At 41.6% G+C, this 19,654-nt stretch overlaps 1 protein-coding gene across 10 annotated transcripts in view; it reads right to left on the minus strand.

Moving 5' to 3' along the window:
- Fggy (FGGY carbohydrate kinase domain containing) overlaps positions 1-19,654 on the minus strand; it is a 495,194-nt gene that overhangs the window by 100,331 nt on the left and 375,209 nt on the right. For 7 of the 10 annotated variants that reach the window (XM_013521725.1, XM_005398481.1, XM_013521726.1 and 4 more), the window contains 3 exons: positions 18,117-18,191; positions 12,506-12,626; positions 7,515-7,609 (listed from right to left, as the gene is read on the minus strand). In XM_013521725.1, the coding sequence (XP_013377179.1) occupies positions 7,515-7,609; positions 12,506-12,626; positions 18,117-18,191 (291 nt within the window). Of the gene's footprint in view, positions 1-7,514; positions 7,610-12,505; positions 12,627-13,683; positions 14,211-18,116; positions 18,192-19,654 lie in introns of those variants that run through there. The other 3 variants (XM_013521728.1, XM_013521730.1, XM_013521729.1) reach the window with 3 other exon arrangements.

Below are 19,654 nucleotides of genomic sequence, written 5' to 3' on the forward strand. Positions count from 1 at the left end.
CCTCCTTTTATTCTTAAAATAAAAAAAAAAATAAAATAAAATAAAATAAAATAAAATAACATATTTCTTAGCCAAAATCTTAATGTTAATAGCAATGGTATTAAAAGTATCTTTTAAGCAGGGCATGATACTAGAATCCTGTAATCCCAGTTACTCAATAGGCTGAGGCAGGAATACCATAAATTTGAGGCTAGCCTGAATAACTTCACAAGATCCTGCTTCAAAATTTAAAAACTAAATAAATAAAAAGGGCTGGGGATATAGCTTCATGGCAGAGTGCCCTTGTAGTCAATCCCCAGTACAGGAGAAAAAAAGACATATCTTTCAGGTGAAGCACTTAAATAAAGTATTTTTTAAATTTACCTCAATGAAAAGTAAACAAGTGGATTATGATTAAAACCAGATAAATAAAACAAAATAATATGGGTGAGCATGGTATGAAATCTCTTCCAGGCAAATGAATGAGTAAACTTCAACCAAGAGGGCCCTCTACTTTTTTGATTTCTGTTTCATACTCAACCAGGCAGTGATGATAAGTGTGTAATGCTGATGTTTTCTATGAACAATATCACCCTGTGGAAGGTGGCCAAGATGCCAGATTGGACTCTATGCTCATCCCATGCAATGGACAGGTTATGGCTGATGGACTTTGCATCAATCAAAGTTACATATTTTAAAAATATTTTATATTTTTAAAATATCTTCTTTGTGCTTCAGAGTTCTCATCAGCAAATGGTCACTGTTACCACCTAATGGGCTGCTTCGATGGTTCTGTGAATAAGAACAGATGGAGAGTAACAGGCCCTGCTGCTGGCTCAACCTGTAAGGAGCAGGAGAATCACGTTATGCGGCTTGTTTTCAATAATCTCCTAAAAATGGAATTCTAACTTTAGGCTCATGTTTTGATTTTTAGACTATCATGCTATCATGCTGTTCCACAACTGCAGTGAGCAGTTTTGTAATCAACCAGAACCTAAATTTGTTTCTATTTCTTTAGGAGAAAGGGGAATTTTTAAAAAGATGAAGTATTGTTAACCAGCTATGGCAGTAAGTATAATGAATATTAGAGCCCATATCACATTCTTAATTCAATTCTTCTTCAGACTATTAACTACCATTCCAAAGGTTTTTTGGTGACTTTCGTGGGACACTGACATATGGGACAGGATATGCACTCAGAAAATTCAATCAGAAAATATGAATTTATTTAATTATAAACCAGCATCTCCCAGCTCTAAAACATATGCTACAGCACTATAGGACAAAAGGCTACTAAAAAAATATTAGTATCAGGACCATATGTGAGATGAGTAAGATTATAGGTTTGGGAATGAAAGTTAAAAGGAGCTAGAATTCACAGAAACAGGCCCCTACAGCTCACAGGAAAAGGACCCTTGTACACAAGAAATGTAAACCTATAATTTCCATATACTATTTGTGGGAATATAAGTTGTTAGGGTGTATAAGAATCTTAAAAATTGGGCAAACTTTTGACTAAATAATTGTACACCTTCATAATTTATATTATAGAAATAATTTTGGTTATGTGCAAAAATTTAGCTACAGGTAAGTCAGATGTACATTCTTTAAAACAATGATGACAATCTAAATGTTCAGGACTTGGGGACTGATGAAATAAAGTATAGTATAGTCTATGGGGTGGCATCACATAGCCTGAAAAATGATAAATAAAAATGTTTTACTGAATGCTTTTTGGTGGGGAAAAGGATTATTAAACAGTATGCAGCATATGAACATATTTTTGTAATTTACAAAATATAAAATGACTTTAATTATGTACATAAAAATAAGAAAGAACTATTACATATTATTTAAATAACCTAAATAATTTCAGAAAAATAAGATCAGTCTTTTCATATTTCTCTTTTTATCTTAAATGAATTTTAGTAGTTTTCCCCCATGAACATGAATTATTAGTTGTACTTCAAAATAAGGGGAACGGGGGCTGGGGATATAGCTCAGCGGCACAACTGCCTGTCTGGCAAGTGCGAGGTCTGGAGTTTGATTCCCAGTAACCCCCCGCCCCCCAAAAAAGGAATAAGGAGAACAAAACAAAAGCTAGCAAACCCCGATGAATTCACCAGGAGGTGGGATGGTGTACACTTCTGAACACCCATCACACTTCAGTCTTTCCAAAGCTCGGGAAGGTGAAGTCATGATAACCAGCTTTAGTATGTAAAGTATAAAACTAGTATTCATGGTGATAGAAAACCAAATGGGACTAAAAGGCACAGCAAGTTGACTGTCACAAAACAAAATAAATGGAAAAATACCATATTTTGTACTGGAAGCAGGGCGTTTAAGGTCCCTAACAGGTGAAGGACACAGTGGCTCTAAGTGATAGAAGCCCTGGGGTCGGTACAGGTCGTATGGAGCGCAGTATCAGCACGGAGCTGATCCTGCGAACACACATTACCGAAGGCTCAGTAATCACGGTCCTCCACAGGCCCTTTACAGAGGCGTCACGAGGACAGCTGAAGGGGGCCGCGCCCACGCAGTGCAGAGGGCACGCGCTTGCTTTCTCAACAAGCGGCCTCTACAACCAAAAAGCCTCTTTGGTCTCTGGTCACTGTCTCCGGTGCTACTTACTTCACATGAATCCCGTGCTGCTTTGTGGGTAATACGGGGAGAGGAAAGTGGCCTTTTAAGACTAATAGCATTGTGGGAATAAAAGCTTGTTTTGTCTAGGTAGTCTTGGAAAAACCCTGCCTCTCAAGATAAGAAATCACAGAGAGCTCATGACATCTGCAGGGCTGAAGGAAGCAGAGATTGGAAAGCCATTTTATATTTCTGCCTCCACCAGGTGATTGGTTTTTTTCTCATGACTTCTTGAAACAGACTTCTTGTTTTATTTGTCTTTGCATTTATTAGAACTGATCCACTGTCTGTGCTTAAAATATTTAAACTGCTGGCATTTTATAAACTTATTTTTATAGTTTATTAATTGTCTAGGGCCTACAAGCCTACAGAAGTGTTTGTCCTCAATTTTTAGATACAATTGTGTGCTCTCCAGGGGATTTAGAACTAGAGGGGATTATACTGTGGGACCCTGACACTGAGGGTAGGCTGATCAAGTGAGAAGTCACAGAGGTCACAAGTACTTGGACTTTACACTCCTATGAATAAGAGAGGGGAGGAGGGTCCCCTCTGCTATCTTCTCCCATCTGCTCACCAGTGCCCTGGGAGCAACATACCTGTAGCTTGGTTCTACAGTATCAAGCTGCAGGAAAAATGACCATGGCTCATCGTCAAGGAGGTCACATGCTTTGAAAACTCTTTCTCACAGAAAACCTGTTTTGAAAACTCTTTCTCACAGAAGGCTAACTGTAGGATGATGCTAGTCCTAGTTTTTTAGAGCAGGTAGACAGCTATGTCAGATCTTCATGAGGTCCTAATTTGAAAAGAGACTAGTAAGAAGACTTTAGATACCTAAAGGAAGGGAGAGTAGGAAAAGGCAGGGGAAGAAAGAGAGAATGAGAATATGAATGGAAAAAAGAACAGGAGGTGGAAGCTAGGACTCTTCGGCACACTTCAAAATCTGTAATAAGGATGGACCTTGTACTTTACCCGTAACCCATTAATATCCCACCAGAAAACTCCATCCGGTGCCCTTTAGCATCTTCTGGCAAAATTCCCTCACACATGAACACAGAAGTTTGCAAGAGCTTTAAGCAAAATCCACTGCAGTGGCTCCATTCTGATTTGTTAGTGTCACCGAAGGCAAATACAAGTTTCTACCTCTGGCTGAAGTCATGGACTCCAGGTCCACAGAGCTGGAAGACTGTCTCCCCAGGCACAGAAACCTCTTCCCTAGATCTGCAGTCTGTGTCCTCTGCATTCCTCCTAGCCTTTCCTCATCTGAAGGTGATGACTCTTGCCTATATAGGTAAGACGTGAAATCCTCCATCCAGCTAACAGGTGTGTGGTCTACAAGAAGTCAGAACATCTGTGTACTGGTTGATACATTGTGTCAACTTGAGAATTAAGGTTAGAAGCTTAACTAAGTGACTCAGCAGGGGGCTAGTGCCCTCACTTTGTAAATATCCTGAGTCTGTGTAAGAGGATGGCACAGATACAATGTGGGTGTAAAGGACCCACCCTAGGGAGGAGAGCCTGTATACACTATAAGGGAGAAAAAAAGGCTTGCTCCCCCCACCTGCCTTTTTGATCTTGTGCTTTTGCTGTCTTCTGCCACCTTAAAACTGTTGCCCCTCTGCCATGCCACTCTGCCTTGGAGCCAAGAGAAACCTCTACAAACTGTGAGCTAAATACACCTTTCCTTCCTTAATTTTGGGTGTCAGGTATTTTGTCTCAGCAACCAGAGAAAAGTAACCAAGACAATTTGGCCTGCTGGTATAGTTGAGTTGCTGGCTGAATCATTTGGTTTTCTTAAAGAAAGGAGTAGCAGTATCATAAAGAATAAGCTGTGATGTTTGAAGATTAAAGAAAAGGCTATGTTAAAGTACAGATAGAAAAATATGAATCACAGAGAGGAAGAAATTCTGTTTCCCCTAACCTTGCCAGAATCTTAAGCTGATCCCCAGACCTGGGGCACATGGTTAGGCCCTTCTCTTCTACAGAAGGGTGAAGCCAATTGCATACATTTGCATTCCCAAAGCAGTTACCAACATAGTTATTTGAATGATGTTATTTACACCTGGGAAGTCACTGAAACTTTCAAATGGCCTTCAGCTGAACAGTCCTATTAGTGGCATTTCTTTTATCTTGAAACATAAAAGAAAAGAAACAGAAACAGACAAAACAAGCACCTAGGAAGGACAGGCGACACTATCTAAAGACATACAAACAAGCACAAAGCTCAAGACTATCAGGACTGGGACAGCTAATGATGACAGGTAAGAGCTCAGGCATCTGTCTGTTACTGAACAACAGTATCTCCTGAAGACAACCAGGGTAGGAACACGTTTAAGTTGGAAAAGGGACATAAGCTTGTGTTTAAGGTGCTGTTAGCCTTACAGCTGCTACTCACCTCACTAATCACCATATTTGATCTGCTATATCTCAGATTCTACTCCAAAGATTAACATCAGATCTTATGTAGCAAACATGTTTGTGTGGAATTACTGTCTGTTTCCTTTTGGGGAGGGTGTGAGTGAAACTCCTTGGCCCTTGGACCCTGGTTTTAACTAAGATGTCAAGGAGGGACCATGTGTCAGCCTATGCTCTGGGCTGCAGGACATATCCTAATCTGTAGCCAGTAGCATTTCTTTTCAGAAAATATGTCTTTTACTTTTTAAGAAGCCCCTTGAAAAAAAATTTTAAAGAAAACAAAGGAAATCAAATTAGAAAAAGAATGAAAACCAAGATAGGGTATAGATCCAGACAGAACTTCATTTCAATTCTGCTTTGCCCTTCCTAACTGTGAAGCCTTCAAAAAACTACTTAAAATGCCTCTGAGATTTGGTTTCCTCACATACAATACAGGATAGAACCATCTCTCCTCTAAGGAGGAAGAGTGTCAAGATTACATGAGGTATTTTAGTCTGCTCAGACTGCCATAGCAAAATATCATAGACTCATGTGTTCAAGGCTCAAAGTCTGAGATTAGGGTGCCATTGTTCAGAGTGTGTGGAAGGCCCTCTTTTGGCTTGTGGGCAGCTAAATTCTGACAGACAGAATATGAACAAGCTCCCAGGTACTTCTCTCTTTAAGGGCATTAATCCCACTGGACCAGGGCACTGTCTTCACTACTTTTCAAAGCCTCATCTCTAAACATAATTGTTTTGGGGGTCAAGACTTCCTATTTGACATGAGAATTTATGGGTATACATAAATGTTTAGTCCATAATATGTGATAACATGTGCAGAGTTTTAACAAACATCACTCATTTGATTTTAGCTGTTATAAATTATACAGGAAAGATAGGATATTCTTTCAGACAGGGAAGTTGTGAGAACATCTTTGAAAGTTGATATATTAAAATAATAATTTTCAATTCATTGCATAATTGAGTATTTCCATATAACCTTTTTGAGAGAAGATTAGAAAACCCAGAAAATGTTGAGAATTCAATTATACCATCTTTATTTAAAGACTTCAGTTGAAGTCCACAAGTGTTTATAAATAGATTCATTTCCTCTGGAGAGAGATGTCATTAGTTCCAGAGGCATGGGAAATGTGTAGTGTACCATGGTTTCCAAAACGTGGAACAAAGACATGGATTTTGGAAACTGACTTCTGAATTTGTCCATTTCCAATGGATTATCCTTAAGGTTTTTAAGCTTCCTGGATCTCTTGATCATTTCTGTGACCTATGCAGTGTTGTTATGGGTAATTAGGAAGACTAAGCAAAAAGCACCCACCATAGTATCTAGCATAAAAAAAGAATCACTGAGTTACTAGTGGAAAAGATGGCTCTTTGCCTTGACGTTGAGACCTTGGGCAAGTCATCAAGCTCTCTGAATAAACATCTCTTCATTCTCAGCTGAGACTTGAGAGACAGACTTCTAACTTCAGGGATTTACCAGGTTCCTTGGTTCCTGTTTCAAGTTTAGTCAAGTTACTTTATGGCTCTTGTTCCCCAAGTATAAAATGGAGATAACAGAGCTGCAGCAGAGATTACATGGGTGGCCCTGACTCAAAGAGAGAACTCATAACGAGCTATCTACTGTCTGCTGCTCCAGGGAAGGCACCTGCAGCCTGGACTGGTGAAGTCATGGGGCTGACAGGTAATTAAGCTTGGACTTGAGCCTGGTTGGTCGAACTCTAGAGCACATGCTCTTGGCCTCTACACAACACTCATTCTGTACCACTCTGTATGATCTTAGCACTTGGAACCTGTTTACAAAGCCTAATATATGCAATATCTTTTGTAATTTGGCAGCAGAAAAAGTTTTGAGTCTTACCAGAAGCTAGTATATTTCTTCTTTTTGAAAATAAAAATTATGCAACTTATCATGTGTTTTCTTTCTTTCGTTCTTTTTCTATCTTTCAAGCCAAAGTGAGCACTCAATCACAGCCACCAAATGGCTCCCATCTTCCTATATCTTTGTTTCATATTTTCCTTTTTAATTTCTTTTTTAATCAACATTTTCTTTAGTGTTTCTTGTTGATAAAGGCCTTAGAGGTACTTGGAAAGTTATGAGGTTGAAATAAGGATATAGAAGTTGAAATAAGGATACAGAAGTTGAAATGTACAGGAAAAACTAGTGAGCCTTACCGATTTCACTTGCTCAAATAAAAATGGTCAAGAGGAAATCTAAAAGACATTAATTTTCAGAGATATTTTACAGGAAGAAAACCAACAGAAAAACAGACAGAACAACCAACACTAATGGAGGCCAACTGAAATGGAAACTGCAGTAAGTATGTCTGAGCTGGGAAGCATTCGTGATCTCCCTGGTTAAAACCTATCATTTCTTAATTATATAATTATATCCTGTGTGTGTTTTGCAAGATATAAGCTGCTGTCAAGGGAAGGACAGTCTCAGACAGGGGAGGGACCATAGTCCATCTCTGAACCCCCTCATACCTGTACAGAGGCGAAGTCTCCCGAGGCACAGGCACCCAGAATAGCAGCACCCACAAGAACAGACTCCACTTCCTGTGACAGGACCACAGGCATGCCTGTGTGGGACAAGGCCACATTAGTTAGGCAGCAGGGCCAGCGGCAGTGTGGGGGCAGCAAGCAGCTCTAGTAGCGAAAACACCTGACATCCATGCAGCACGCCCATCCTAACTCTAACCCTAGCCCTAAACTGCTTGTGCCCACTGGTGCAGTAGCTAAGAGCTTCATCCCATGAGTCCTTGGTGCCCAGGTCTTCCAGACTTCTGCTTACTGCTTCCTGCTGTTTGATTCACTCTCAGTTCAATGAATGTTTATCATGTGCTTTGTTGGGCCCAAGGAATCCTGAGATCAATCAGACTGTGTCCTGCTGTTTTAGTCTCAGAGGGAAGATGGATAAAAAAGACACACAGGCCATTAGGGGGCTGGTTCTCATCTGAGCAGTGCCAAGAGCAAAGAAGTAGTAAGAGTGGGGCACAGCTGTCCAGTGGCTTCTGACATTTCACACAGGCAAGTCACAGCCCTTGGCCAGCAGGCAAGGCTTCCGTCCTGGTCCTGCCTCCTCCCTCTTCCCCATCTTTTCCTCTTCCCCTCCTGCTGCATGGGCCTGGCCTCTCTGCTGTTTCTTCGGTATGCTTCAGGGCCCTTCACATGCCCGTGTGGGAAGTGCCTCTGCCCCTGGTTTGTGCAGACACAGCCTCCTCACTGATGCTCTGCTGATCCTGGGAGTTGGTGACAATTTACCTTCACATTTCTTACCTTACCCCCATTCTCTTCATCTTTGTCCTTGTATTTTACATACTGCATATTGTTCAACATCTCTCTCCTGTGCCAGAAGGTAAGGTCCATGAGGGTAGTGGCTTTGTTCTGTCACCAGTACCCAGCAGATCATGAGCAAGAACGTGATGAGAGAGCAAATCTCATGATCATCACGGTGGATGGGAGGCTTAGGCAGGCACTGAGTGAGGGCTCCTGGAAAAGCTCAGGCCTGCGCTTCTCTCCTATGTTCATGAGCTCTGCACTCTCCAGCAAGTTCTTTAAACTCTTTTGGCCTTGGTGGCCCCCTTGTCAAAGGGGATGAGACCTTCTACAGGTGCATGGGGAGGATTAATGACAGGCATGTGGGTGAGGTGCAGCCTGTTTCCTGGCCTAGATAAGCCCTGCAGAAATGGTGGCTGCTGCTTTTAGAAATTAACATTATTGATGTGTGTAGCTCTACAAGGAAGTAAACTGGGGTGGAGGGTGGGGCAGTGGGGAAGGAACAGGGCATGTTCCTGTCAGCCTATAGAGGGAAGGGCCAGTATTAGGCCACACTGATGGGCCATAGTGGCACAATCAAGACAGGGCACTGCACGAAGGAAGCCTCTCCAAATACCATTTACCTCCCAGTCAAAAGCTTTCAGGTACCTGGAAGGGAGGAAATCACCCCAGGCCTCTTCCCTTGGAACCAGAGCTCAGAGTGAAATGAATGAATCCCCTTGTTCCTTCTCAGGTTGCAGCCCTGATCTGGAGACAGACTGCCAGGGTGTGGATGCTGGCTTCCTTGCTGATTTAGTTGTGTGATCCTAGGCTGGACCTGTCTGTTCCTCAACTTTTTCAACTGCAAAAATTTTACCCATTTTAGGGTTGCTATGAGAATTAAACGTTCTATTAAAAGTCAGGTATTTAACACAGTGCATGGCTTGGAGAACTCACTAGATAAGCAATAGCTGTTAAGATTCCTGAAGCCTACCTTATCTATGACATGTCACCTCACTGTACTGCCCAGGGTAGAACTCCCCACTGGTTCCCCTGCCTCTCAGACCAGTCCCACCTCCTCCTTGCCTCTCCCCACTTGCTCTCAGTCCTGATGCTGCCCAGTGTGGATCACATCCTTTGCTTGCTGGCTGCATCTCTCATTAAGCTCTTGGTGGGGTCCCTGTTCACAGAGCCCCCAGGCTTAGGGGTGGCAACACTGTCATAACCCTAGGTGACTTCCGGGTTGCCTGAGTTTCCTGCACCCTGAGCAATGTCCGTGAATAAACCCCTCATTCCATGGTTTCTAGTTCACCCACTGTGGGTGTATGTCTTTTCCAAGTCTGGGCCTGACTGGCTCTGACACTTCTGTCCTCTGGTTCCCACCGTTCTCTCTGGACTGGTATCTGGTCTTTCTGTCAGAGGACCACAAGCATGTTTTCTTTTTTAAAGAAAACTCTATGCAAGACATCACTGTTCTTTATGTCCCCACACCAAGCACAGCCCATGACAGGCTGATGTGCAGAGTGCATGAATGAATGAATGAATGATTAAGATAATAAGTAAGGCAGGAAGAGGGAAACCCTGACCAAAACCGCCAGTACTGAAAACAAAATTCAGCAGAAGGAACATTTAGTTCCAAATCATTAGAGGAAACCTACAATTACTTAGTCCACACTGAGTGTTTTTTGAAACCGCAGTTAACTGAAGTGCCAGGGTACAAAGAGGTTCTTCCTCCTGCTGATGACATTTCCTGAGCTGGCAAAGCCCATCTCCCTTCCTGCACAGAGCATGCTGCTCCTAACATAGCAAAGGTTTTGCTGCCAAAATATTAAACAGCTTTTCCTCTTACTATCCCCTTTCCTTCTGTGTGCAAAGTCACCTGGACTGAAGAAGTGAATTAACATTTACTTATCACCTACAGAGAAGCAGGCACAAAGCTTGATGTACAAACTTCAAGCAGGCATAGAGCTTGAAGCATGTACTGCTCAGCATGATCTATGTGAGGGAGGTGATGACATTTCTGTCTTCCAGAAGAAAAAACAGAAGCTCAGAGAGGGAAAGGAACTTTCCCACAGTCACAGAGCTGCCTTCCTGCTTTTTCAATACGCCATCCTGTCTCCGCAGAATCTTCTAAATCCTTTGTATTTTCTCATGTGCATTTCGGAGAATAATGCTCCCTGCCTATGCTCATTTCTGAATCTTTCTTGGCAGGGAAACTTGAGCAATGACAATACTTAAAGGCATCAAAGCCCTACCTATCCACTGGTTGCTATGCACAGCTGCATGCAGCCTGCTCAGGTGCCTTTCCTGGGACAGATGCAAATGTGTTCTTTCCTTTGGGAGCTGGGTGGGGGAGAGGAAGAGGAAGGTGAACTATCTTATCTGATGCATTAATGAGCTTAGCAGAGCCCAAAGCATTTAAAGGCAGATGCACTTTGCCCTCACTTGTCAGCCAGAGGCTTCCAAAGGCAGAGGACTTTCAGGCCAAAGAAAAGGTTCCTTTGTCCAAAACTGTAACTGGTGGGCAGTTAGAGACAGAGTTCAGTTTTGATCTGAATCCAAACACTGTTTAATAGCCTTTTCATCTAACAGTTTGGAGGACAGCAATTCTGAAACAGAACTTTTAAGGAAGCTGCTGTGCCCAGGTTCTGAGCCAGCTCAGAGACAGCAGGCTGGACTGGGACCCATGTTCCCCAGTACCATCCCATGGGGTCAACCTGCCTGCCCTGCTCCTGCAGGCCCCATTGTGCCCATTCTCTCAGGCAGTATGTCACCCAGAGGTGACTTTGATTTCCCTCCTTCATCCAGGTTGGATGTTTTCAGCTGTTAGAAGGCTGAAAATTGGAAAGTCACAGGCCAAATTTTAAGCCTGAACCTTATCTGAATTACCCAGTTGATTTTTAGATAAAATGTGGTCATAGTTTCTCTCCTGTCAGGAGTGATTAGATAATCTGGCTCCTGTATCTGTCTTCCTCTTTCTGCTCACTCTAGCCAGTCCCATAGGTCTGGATTCCTTGGGAAAAGGGAGTCATTGCCAAACAGTTACAAAAGAAGAATCAAGAAATCTGGGTCAATAGTAAAGTACAAGGACAGAGGGTCCAGACAGGGTTGGTAACAAGATTGAGTGTGTCCTTCACTGGCTGCTTGACTTTGGCAAGTCAATTTAATCCACCTACCTATCCTCAGTTAGCTTGCAATATGAGGGCACCAGTTTTTAAATTTCAGTGGTACAGAAGGATTAAATGAATATAGAATGATTCACACTGACATATATTAGGTGATTGGTTCATGGCAGTAATTATGGACAGTAATTATAGTTCCCATCCTGATAGATATACCCTTATACTGTCCTTTTCTAAACTGTCCTCTGAGTTGCATCTCAGTCTTTGTCTCTAAGATGGGGAGAATTAACCCATTTAGTTTCATCTTACAGTGTACGGGGTCAACTGTGTCCACTCTCTCACATGCAGGGGTTAGCATGATCTGGAGGGGAAGTCAAAGGGAGCTCAGGGGCTTTGACTTGCCCAGCTGTCAGAGTCAAGGGACCAGGGACAGAGGACAGTGAGGGTCACAAGGACAATAGGCCAAGGTCAAACGGGCTTACATCCAGTTGGAGCGGGGGCTGTGAGTAGGCACCAGTCCTCCCCTGCTCTCCTCCCTGTCCTGCCCTAGTTCCTGGCCTGCTCTGGGATAGGTTCTTGGAGGGAGCAGGGAGAAAACGGGGGAGAAAGAGGAAGAGGGGTGAAGGTGCCCAGACCAGCCTTTGTGCCCCCAGGGGCTCTACCAAGGGCGTTCCTCTGCCACTGCCTGCTCTATCAGAAAGAGCTTGTCCCACTGCTTGGCTTCTCCCCTGTGTCCTGACCCCTGATTCTGATGAGCAGAGAAGGAATCCCAGGGTCTTGGTCTCTTGGTTCAAATTCCCAATCTACAGCTAAAGCCTGGTTCTCCCAGCATCTGGACCCTGAGTTCTCTCTTTACACCAGTGTCCCGATCACCTCTTCTAGATCATGTGCTCTGCACTGTCACGGAGGCTTCTGTCACGTTGTTTTCTCACTCAGAGCTCTTCCTTGGATATGGATAGAAATCATTTTCCCAGTGATGAACACAAAGACCTCATAGGTATGTTCATAGCTTGGCACTCTACTTATGTCCTCTGTTCTCAGCCTTGCTAGAATGTGCCATGCCCATTTGATGCTCATCCCTCTCCCTGTGAGACTTACCAGTAATATCTGCATGCATCTGCACAAAAAGGGGATTCTTGCTTAGGCCACCACACAAGAAAAGAGTACTGATAGAGTGCCCTGCTGCTTCCATGGCCTCTATGATGAAGCGGGTCCCAAACTTAAAGGAAAAGAATAAGGAACCATTAGCATGGTAGCAGAAATAAATGATGAGCACTTACTAAGTGTTTACACAGTGCTTGACACTGCGCTGACAGCTTTATATACACCACCTCAGAAAGCTGACACTCAGAGAGATATGTTGCCCATGATCACACAGCTAATTAAACCACAGAGTGGGAATTCCAACCTAGGCCTGCTGGACTCTAAAAGCCTCTTCACTACTCCATTGTTTACTTCTGACAGAAACGGTTGATGATGTTAACACAGTTAATATTAACACAGTTCTTGCAAATATTTGATGACAGTCTGTTGTCACCCAGGCCCTCTGTGAGGTACTGGGATCACAGAAACTGCAGTACTGCTCTGAAATCACCAGAGGTGATAGCACTGGGGTCATTCTTATTTCACTAAGGAGAACTAAAGACTCTTTCCTTAGTAAAGGTGCCAAATAATACAGCAGCAAAAATACAGAAAAAGAGGCTTTAACTGCACGAAGAACGTGAGATGCCAGTCTTCAGGCTCGTGAGGGCTAAGCCTCATTTGTCACAGGTGGAAGTGGTCCTCTAGTAGTGAGGCTTCTAGAGCCAGTATCCATTTGAGTGGGGTGACCCTCTGGCAAGCGTGCTATAGGGGGCTGTCTGTATCACTGAAAGCTCTAAAAGGTTCACCATCACTTCCCTAGCTCAACCCTATGACTTGGGATGATGCAGAGGGCATTTGCTCTGACTGGCTCGGAGCTTCACCTATTGTGAGCTCAACCCTTAATTCCAGGTGTTCTGTCCTGGTGCCTTCCTAAAACTAATTATCCTCATCCCTGCCTTGCTGAATACACTAAACACAGTAAAAGTCATGATAAGTTTGAGAAGGGGACACTTCTTTAGGGTTACTGAGGTGAACTTTCATTTGGAAATACAAAAAAGTTCAAAATTCACAAAAGTTCAACATTCACAATTTATTTGTGGGTAAGGATTAAAAACAAGAGGAACTGTGACCTGGCCTTAAGGAAAAGCCACATAATGATCCCTGAGGGGAGGCTCTGGAAAGCAATGAGGGAGAGGATTGAGGGTGTATACAGAGCCTCTGAGATGTTTAGAGACTGAGCAATTTCTGGGAGATGGTGTGTCTTAGGTGTGTGAACTGGAGTGCATGCATGTGAATTGCCCAAGTGGAGGGAGGAGAAAGTCAGGGGAGACAAAAGGTCAAGGATCTGAAGGCCCAGGATCTCTACCAGAGCCCTTCCTTGGTATCACCACTAAGAAGTTGGTGAAAGGTGGCTGCAGAGAAGTTGTGAGTCAACATTATAGTTTTTAGAGTAAGAATGACCACGCTGTAGGAAACTCGGTCCCCAGTGAATAGAAAAGAAGTACACATAGTTCATTATGAGGACAAGAGGGAGCAGAAATTTCTCCCTGGGTGCGGGGTGCCTCCGAGGAAGAAGGTATCAGAGAGGGGAATCTGGGGCCAGAGGATATGGAATCTCAACTGGTGTGGAGAAAATGAGGAAGGATGGGGCAAAGCAGGAGCAAAAGGCACAGCAGTTCCAGCTTACGTTCTTCAGGGTTTGTTGAAGCCATTCATGAATCTGTTAAAAAATATGGATTAGGTGAAACTTGGGCCTCCAGTGAGAATCCACAGATGTATCGTGTTTAAAAATTAAAACATGTTTTAAGGCCAGATCCTGCTTATTGACTATGGTTGATTACTCCCAGATGTTTTTCATAGGCTTTTGGGGGGTCATGAACCCCACTAAAAATATGATAAAATCTACTGACCTACCCAGAAAAAATTGGTCCCACAGAAAATAGTTCTACATATAACATTATGAGGTCAATAGATGCCCTTAAATCTACCATGGAACATAAAATGCCCACGGATTACAGGCAATACTGGTCTCCTCTAGTGGTGTGGATCTGTAACAGCTGAAGGAACAAGTTTTAGGATAAAGGGGAAACAAGAACCCTAAGCATCTCTTAAGTTCATCCATTTCTTCTGCCTAACCTTTTTAAGACTCAATTCTCACTTGGTAAACAGGAACAATAACACCGTATTCATTCAGCTGAAAATTCTATGGATTTTCAAAAGTGGTGATACGAAAAAAAAAGTCAACCTCCAACTTGGCGAAACAGTGACACCTAACTTCCAAGCTTCCTGCTGTAGGCAGCATGTGCAAGAGCACATGGAAAGTGTTTACAAAATAGCTCTTCTTTTTATTAGCTATGTGCTATGATTTCCACTGTGCACTTTAATGATATCTCTGATTTTAAGACAAACTCAGAAACTACATATTTAGGAGTTACTTAATTTGCAGAGAGGGTAGTTGCCTTCCAAACTGCATGGGAATGCAATGCAAAACAGAAATTTCTGATACTTCTAAAACCAAGCACCTAGTGCTGCATGACTGGCAGCCCTAAGAGGAGTGTAATGCAAAGCAGATTTCCTGGGAAAAGTGAAGGAAAGATCTGAACAAGGGCATTCTGCTGTGTTTCTTTTGCATTCATCTCACCCCAGTGTGGCACTGCAGCCGCATTTCCCCCTCCAGCAGTTCCTTCCAGGGTATTCCCTTTCAATGTGGCATCCCAAACTCAGCTATGTAACCCTTTCCACCAAAGGGCTTTGTGTGAAAATGATTGTGTGCTCACCTTTCTGAAAAAAATGTTTTCACTAAGATATTTCAATTAAAATTAGGCTATTCCACTGGGAATGTAGAGAATCAAATGCAAATCAAGGACTTCAAATGCAAATAGTACTTTTTATGGGTCTATTCTCAAAAGAAAACTACAGAACAGGCTGTGGATGAACTGGGTGGTTGATGGGTCTCTCAGTGAAATGTGAGCAAGGGAGACTTTATTGCATGGAGGGTTTTGCAATCCTGAGAGTTAAGTTTTCCCTTCTTAATTTTATTCTATTCCTACAAACCACTAACCATAGATATTACCACACAGAGGCACTTGTCTAACTTGTAAACATCAAATAGGGGCTAAGGCAATATTCAAGGTCCAGGAAACAAACAAACAAAACAAAACCATTTGCTCCAAGTCGAACATTATAGGATGATATCTGTTATCAGAATGGTTATTAAAATGCACTAAAAGATCAGTACATTTAGATACTATTTTAACTAACTGAACTCTCCCCAATTCAATAAACTCCACAATAAAGCCTTATTGAGAAACCTTATTTAAAATGCTCTCCCTTTAATGTATTAGGAAGATCATTAAATCAATGGACAGAATAAATTTGATTGCTTTAAATACATGGATGGTCCATTAAATACAAGATTGATTTTCCAAATTGTACTCAGGACAACATAACTGGCTTTTTTCTCTTCCTGCCTGCATTAAGTTCAATTCATTTTACATTCCTGGAATTCCTGCTGCAATGGTCTTATCAAGAAAAAGACCTCTGAAAAAAATCCTAGGTTAAGTTAATGATTTTTCTAATATGTTAGTAAAAACTCTTCCTAGGAATATCTGAAGACTTATTTCACCCAAGTAGATTTTACAAATAGATCAAAGAAAAATACAGCTGGTAAAGTGCAATGAGCAGGCACCTGGGAGCAAGATGGGTAAGGGTTCAAATTCCAACTGTACTTGTTGTGTGTCCTCAGCACCAGCCTCTTCCCCTTGTCTGTGAAACGAGGGTGATGTATGGTGCCAGGCACAGGGTTGGAGTCCCTGGAAGGTCATGTGACCACTATGTAATGATGCCCCTCACCACATCCTGTCCAGCTTTGTCCTTTGTGTCCATCTCTTAGCATTGTGCTCATGAGGTAAGCTGATTTTCTGGATTATCCATTTCAATGTAAGTGATTCATTCTATTGTAAGATTTCTCATACAGTATATTAGTACATAGATTGACTGGTCCATCATCTCCAAGGACTGTTTGGTAAGTTGACTGCTTCTATACTCCTACACAGTGACATTAAAGAAGCTATACATTCCTTTAGTAGTTGGGTAGTTCTGTTCTCTATTGTACATGCATGGTACCTGGATAGATCTGAGTATTAAAAAAGGACTTCTATTGATGATATTGATAAATATACATTTAGTTCTAATATTCAAAGTAATAAGGTTGTGAAAGTATTGTTTTGAGAGAGTAATTGAATGTCATAAATGTCTGTGTAGCATTAACAAAACCATTTATTTAAAAAGTCACGTTACTTAATAATAAATTTTGAATCTAAATTTGGTAAATTGATTTTTCCTTTATGTTGGTTCTTATTCTCTTCCCAGAAGTGACTAGACTACACTGGATTAACTGCTATTTTGCTGTACCTGTTCTGAGACCCTGAAAACCATGACTAACTCCACCAAAATATACTTTTTAACATGAATACACATACAAACTTTTTTGTGATTTCAGGGTTTAAAACCTTCTACTTCACCCTTGGGTCATCTGTAGCTAAGAATATTTTTTAGATAATGTTCACATTTCTAAGATTTTGTTTTCATTTAGCATTGAAGAGCTCATACTAGTTTAAATTCTCCTTTCTGTTCTTAACCATCCTAATACTTCATTTAAACAGCTAATTATCTAAAAGCACACACTGTCATGTTCCAAAAAGACTTACTATTTAAAGAAACCCTATAATGAAGTATTTCACAAAGTGAACAATATTATCCTTTATAAATTTGGACATTCTTAACACCAGTTTTTCTAACACAAGCACACATTACATGTGCCTGCTTGCTTTGTATTTAACTGAATTTAGAAGGTAAATTAGATAAATGAGAGGTAGATCAAAGACTAATTCCATTCCACTTTCAGTCATGTGGAGTTATCAGTAAATCAGGACTGTCAAATTTCCTTCTGGAAAACCACCATCTCTGTCTTTCAATTAAGAAACTGTCACAAAAGCTTAGGATGCTTATGGTCTAGAATTGTACAAGCAGTGATCTAAAACTGAAGAAGGATTACATTTTAAAAATTATAGTGAAAATACTACTTTGCCATCAACCCCCTTTAAAATAACCCCCTTATCTCAACCACACTTGATCCATCATTCCTGCCACTTTCTGCAGCATTTCTGCAAGTCCTCTTTTGTGTCTTTAAGAGGTAAGATTAAAACATACAGTAAATTCTGTTGCTGAGTGTCATCCAGTGGAAAGGCTGGCTCATAAAAACATTACAAAAGGTGTCCTCATCAACCTTATTCACTGGATGTGGCACTGTGCAACTTCTGGCTGTCTCCTAAAGTCAAAAGGACAATGACAGGTAAACATTTGGATCAATTTATGACATGGAGGCACTTATGAGAATACCACTAAAGACACAAAAGAGGACTTCCAGAATCGCTGCAGAAAGTGACCAGAATGATGGGGTAAGTGTCTTCAAAGTGAGGAGGATTGTTTTGATAGGGATTGAGGGCAATGTGTTTTTTACTGTAATAAATGTTTTAAAAATTTAACTGCACATCATTTTTTAAAACCACACTTCATATACTGATAGCTCTAGTTTCCTTTTAAAAATGGCACTGAAGTATCTTACAGCAATGGCTTGAACCGTGGCCAGGTAGAGGATGGCAAGATCATCGAGGTCCTGAGACAGTGTCAATCCAGTGACCTGCAGGGAGGAAGAAAAGAAAAGGAGATGGCTGAAGGAGCCACCACTGCTAGAGGTAGTTCCCATGAACTCTTAGTGTGATGTTTTCTTGCTGAAACAATTTCACATGCAAATCCCCTTTTTGTGAGCTGAACGTGGAATGCCTACTAAATCATTTATTCTCTAGACCTGGGAAAACATACCCCCCCCCAATGTCTTGCCCTTGGAAGAAACCAAAGCAAAACAAGTACTATAGGATGATTAATGTTTCTTAGCATGGAAATTAATGTCTTTTTCTTTTTAAAAATGTTCTTTGCTTAGAAATATCTAATTTCTGTGGCTTATAAGAAATGAACACATGAACAGTGGCATTCTACTACTTTCTCTTGTCTCAGTTCTGCTTTATCAGAATTCAGTAACAGTGCCCAAGGGGTATTGAGGGTAAAATAATCTGTCTCCAATAAATGTTATGCCTACTGGGGGATAATTTAGAATCTGTGGCTTGCAAGGGAATCCCATTAAAATCAATTGGAACCATATGCTTATATGGGGTAGGTCAGTTTCTGAGACATCTCAGAACTAAACAGGATGACAGATTAGGATGCCAGGAAGACTTGTTCACAGTCCACCTTTGTGACACTTATTCATCCAGGTGTTCTCAGGGAGAATTTCTAGGGGTGAACTCATATTGTGCAAAGGTGGGTTAGAGAAACATCTTTCTCTTTAAAGTACAAAAGTACCATGGCCTGGGGTCCTGTTTCCTTGATATCTCACCTGATAAGCAAATAGAGATATTTAACGGACAACTGTTAAATCGATTTGGTTCCCTCTCATATACCAGGGACTTGAGGTCCAAGTCAGCCCAGATAGAACTTCCCAAGGAATGCATGCCATGTGGACTGTGTGGAGACCAAAGAAGCCCCTAGGGGAGCTGTCCTACAGGAAGGGGGCTGTAGGGTCCTGGGAGAGCTGGGAATGCTCTCGGAAAGCAGGGCTTTGCAAAGGCTAATAAGCATGGTGCCATCAATGAGAAGAAGTAGGAAGTAAACACAAGTGGAAAGAGTATTTATAAATATGCATGTTGCTTATTTTGAATGTTTGGGGAAGACAGTCAAATATGTGGGGAATTCCCCAGGGAGACTTGCAATGGTAAGTACATTTTATTCATTTTACCTATTGTTTAATTAAGGGAACTGTAAGAGAAAACAATATTTAGAGATGTGGGAATGTTGCATAACATGGCAAAATATATGGTAACAACTACAGTGAATAAGTTCAACATCTTACAGTTATAAAATACATACCCAAACCAAAAACACACTCAGCCACCTAATCTTTAATAAAGGGGCCAATCAAACTCACTGGGAGAACAACAGTCTCTTTAATAAATGGTGCTGGAAAAATTGGCTTGCTACCTGCCAAAGACTGAAAATAGACCCAAGCCTATCACCATGCACAAAACTCAGGTCAAAATGGTTCACAGA

Source organism: Chinchilla lanigera, unplaced genomic scaffold (genome assembly GCF_000276665.1).
Source record: "Chinchilla lanigera isolate Chin_1 unplaced genomic scaffold, ChiLan1.0 scaffold00063, whole genome shotgun sequence".
NCBI classification, from domain to species: domain Eukaryota; kingdom Metazoa; phylum Chordata; class Mammalia; order Rodentia; family Chinchillidae; genus Chinchilla; species Chinchilla lanigera.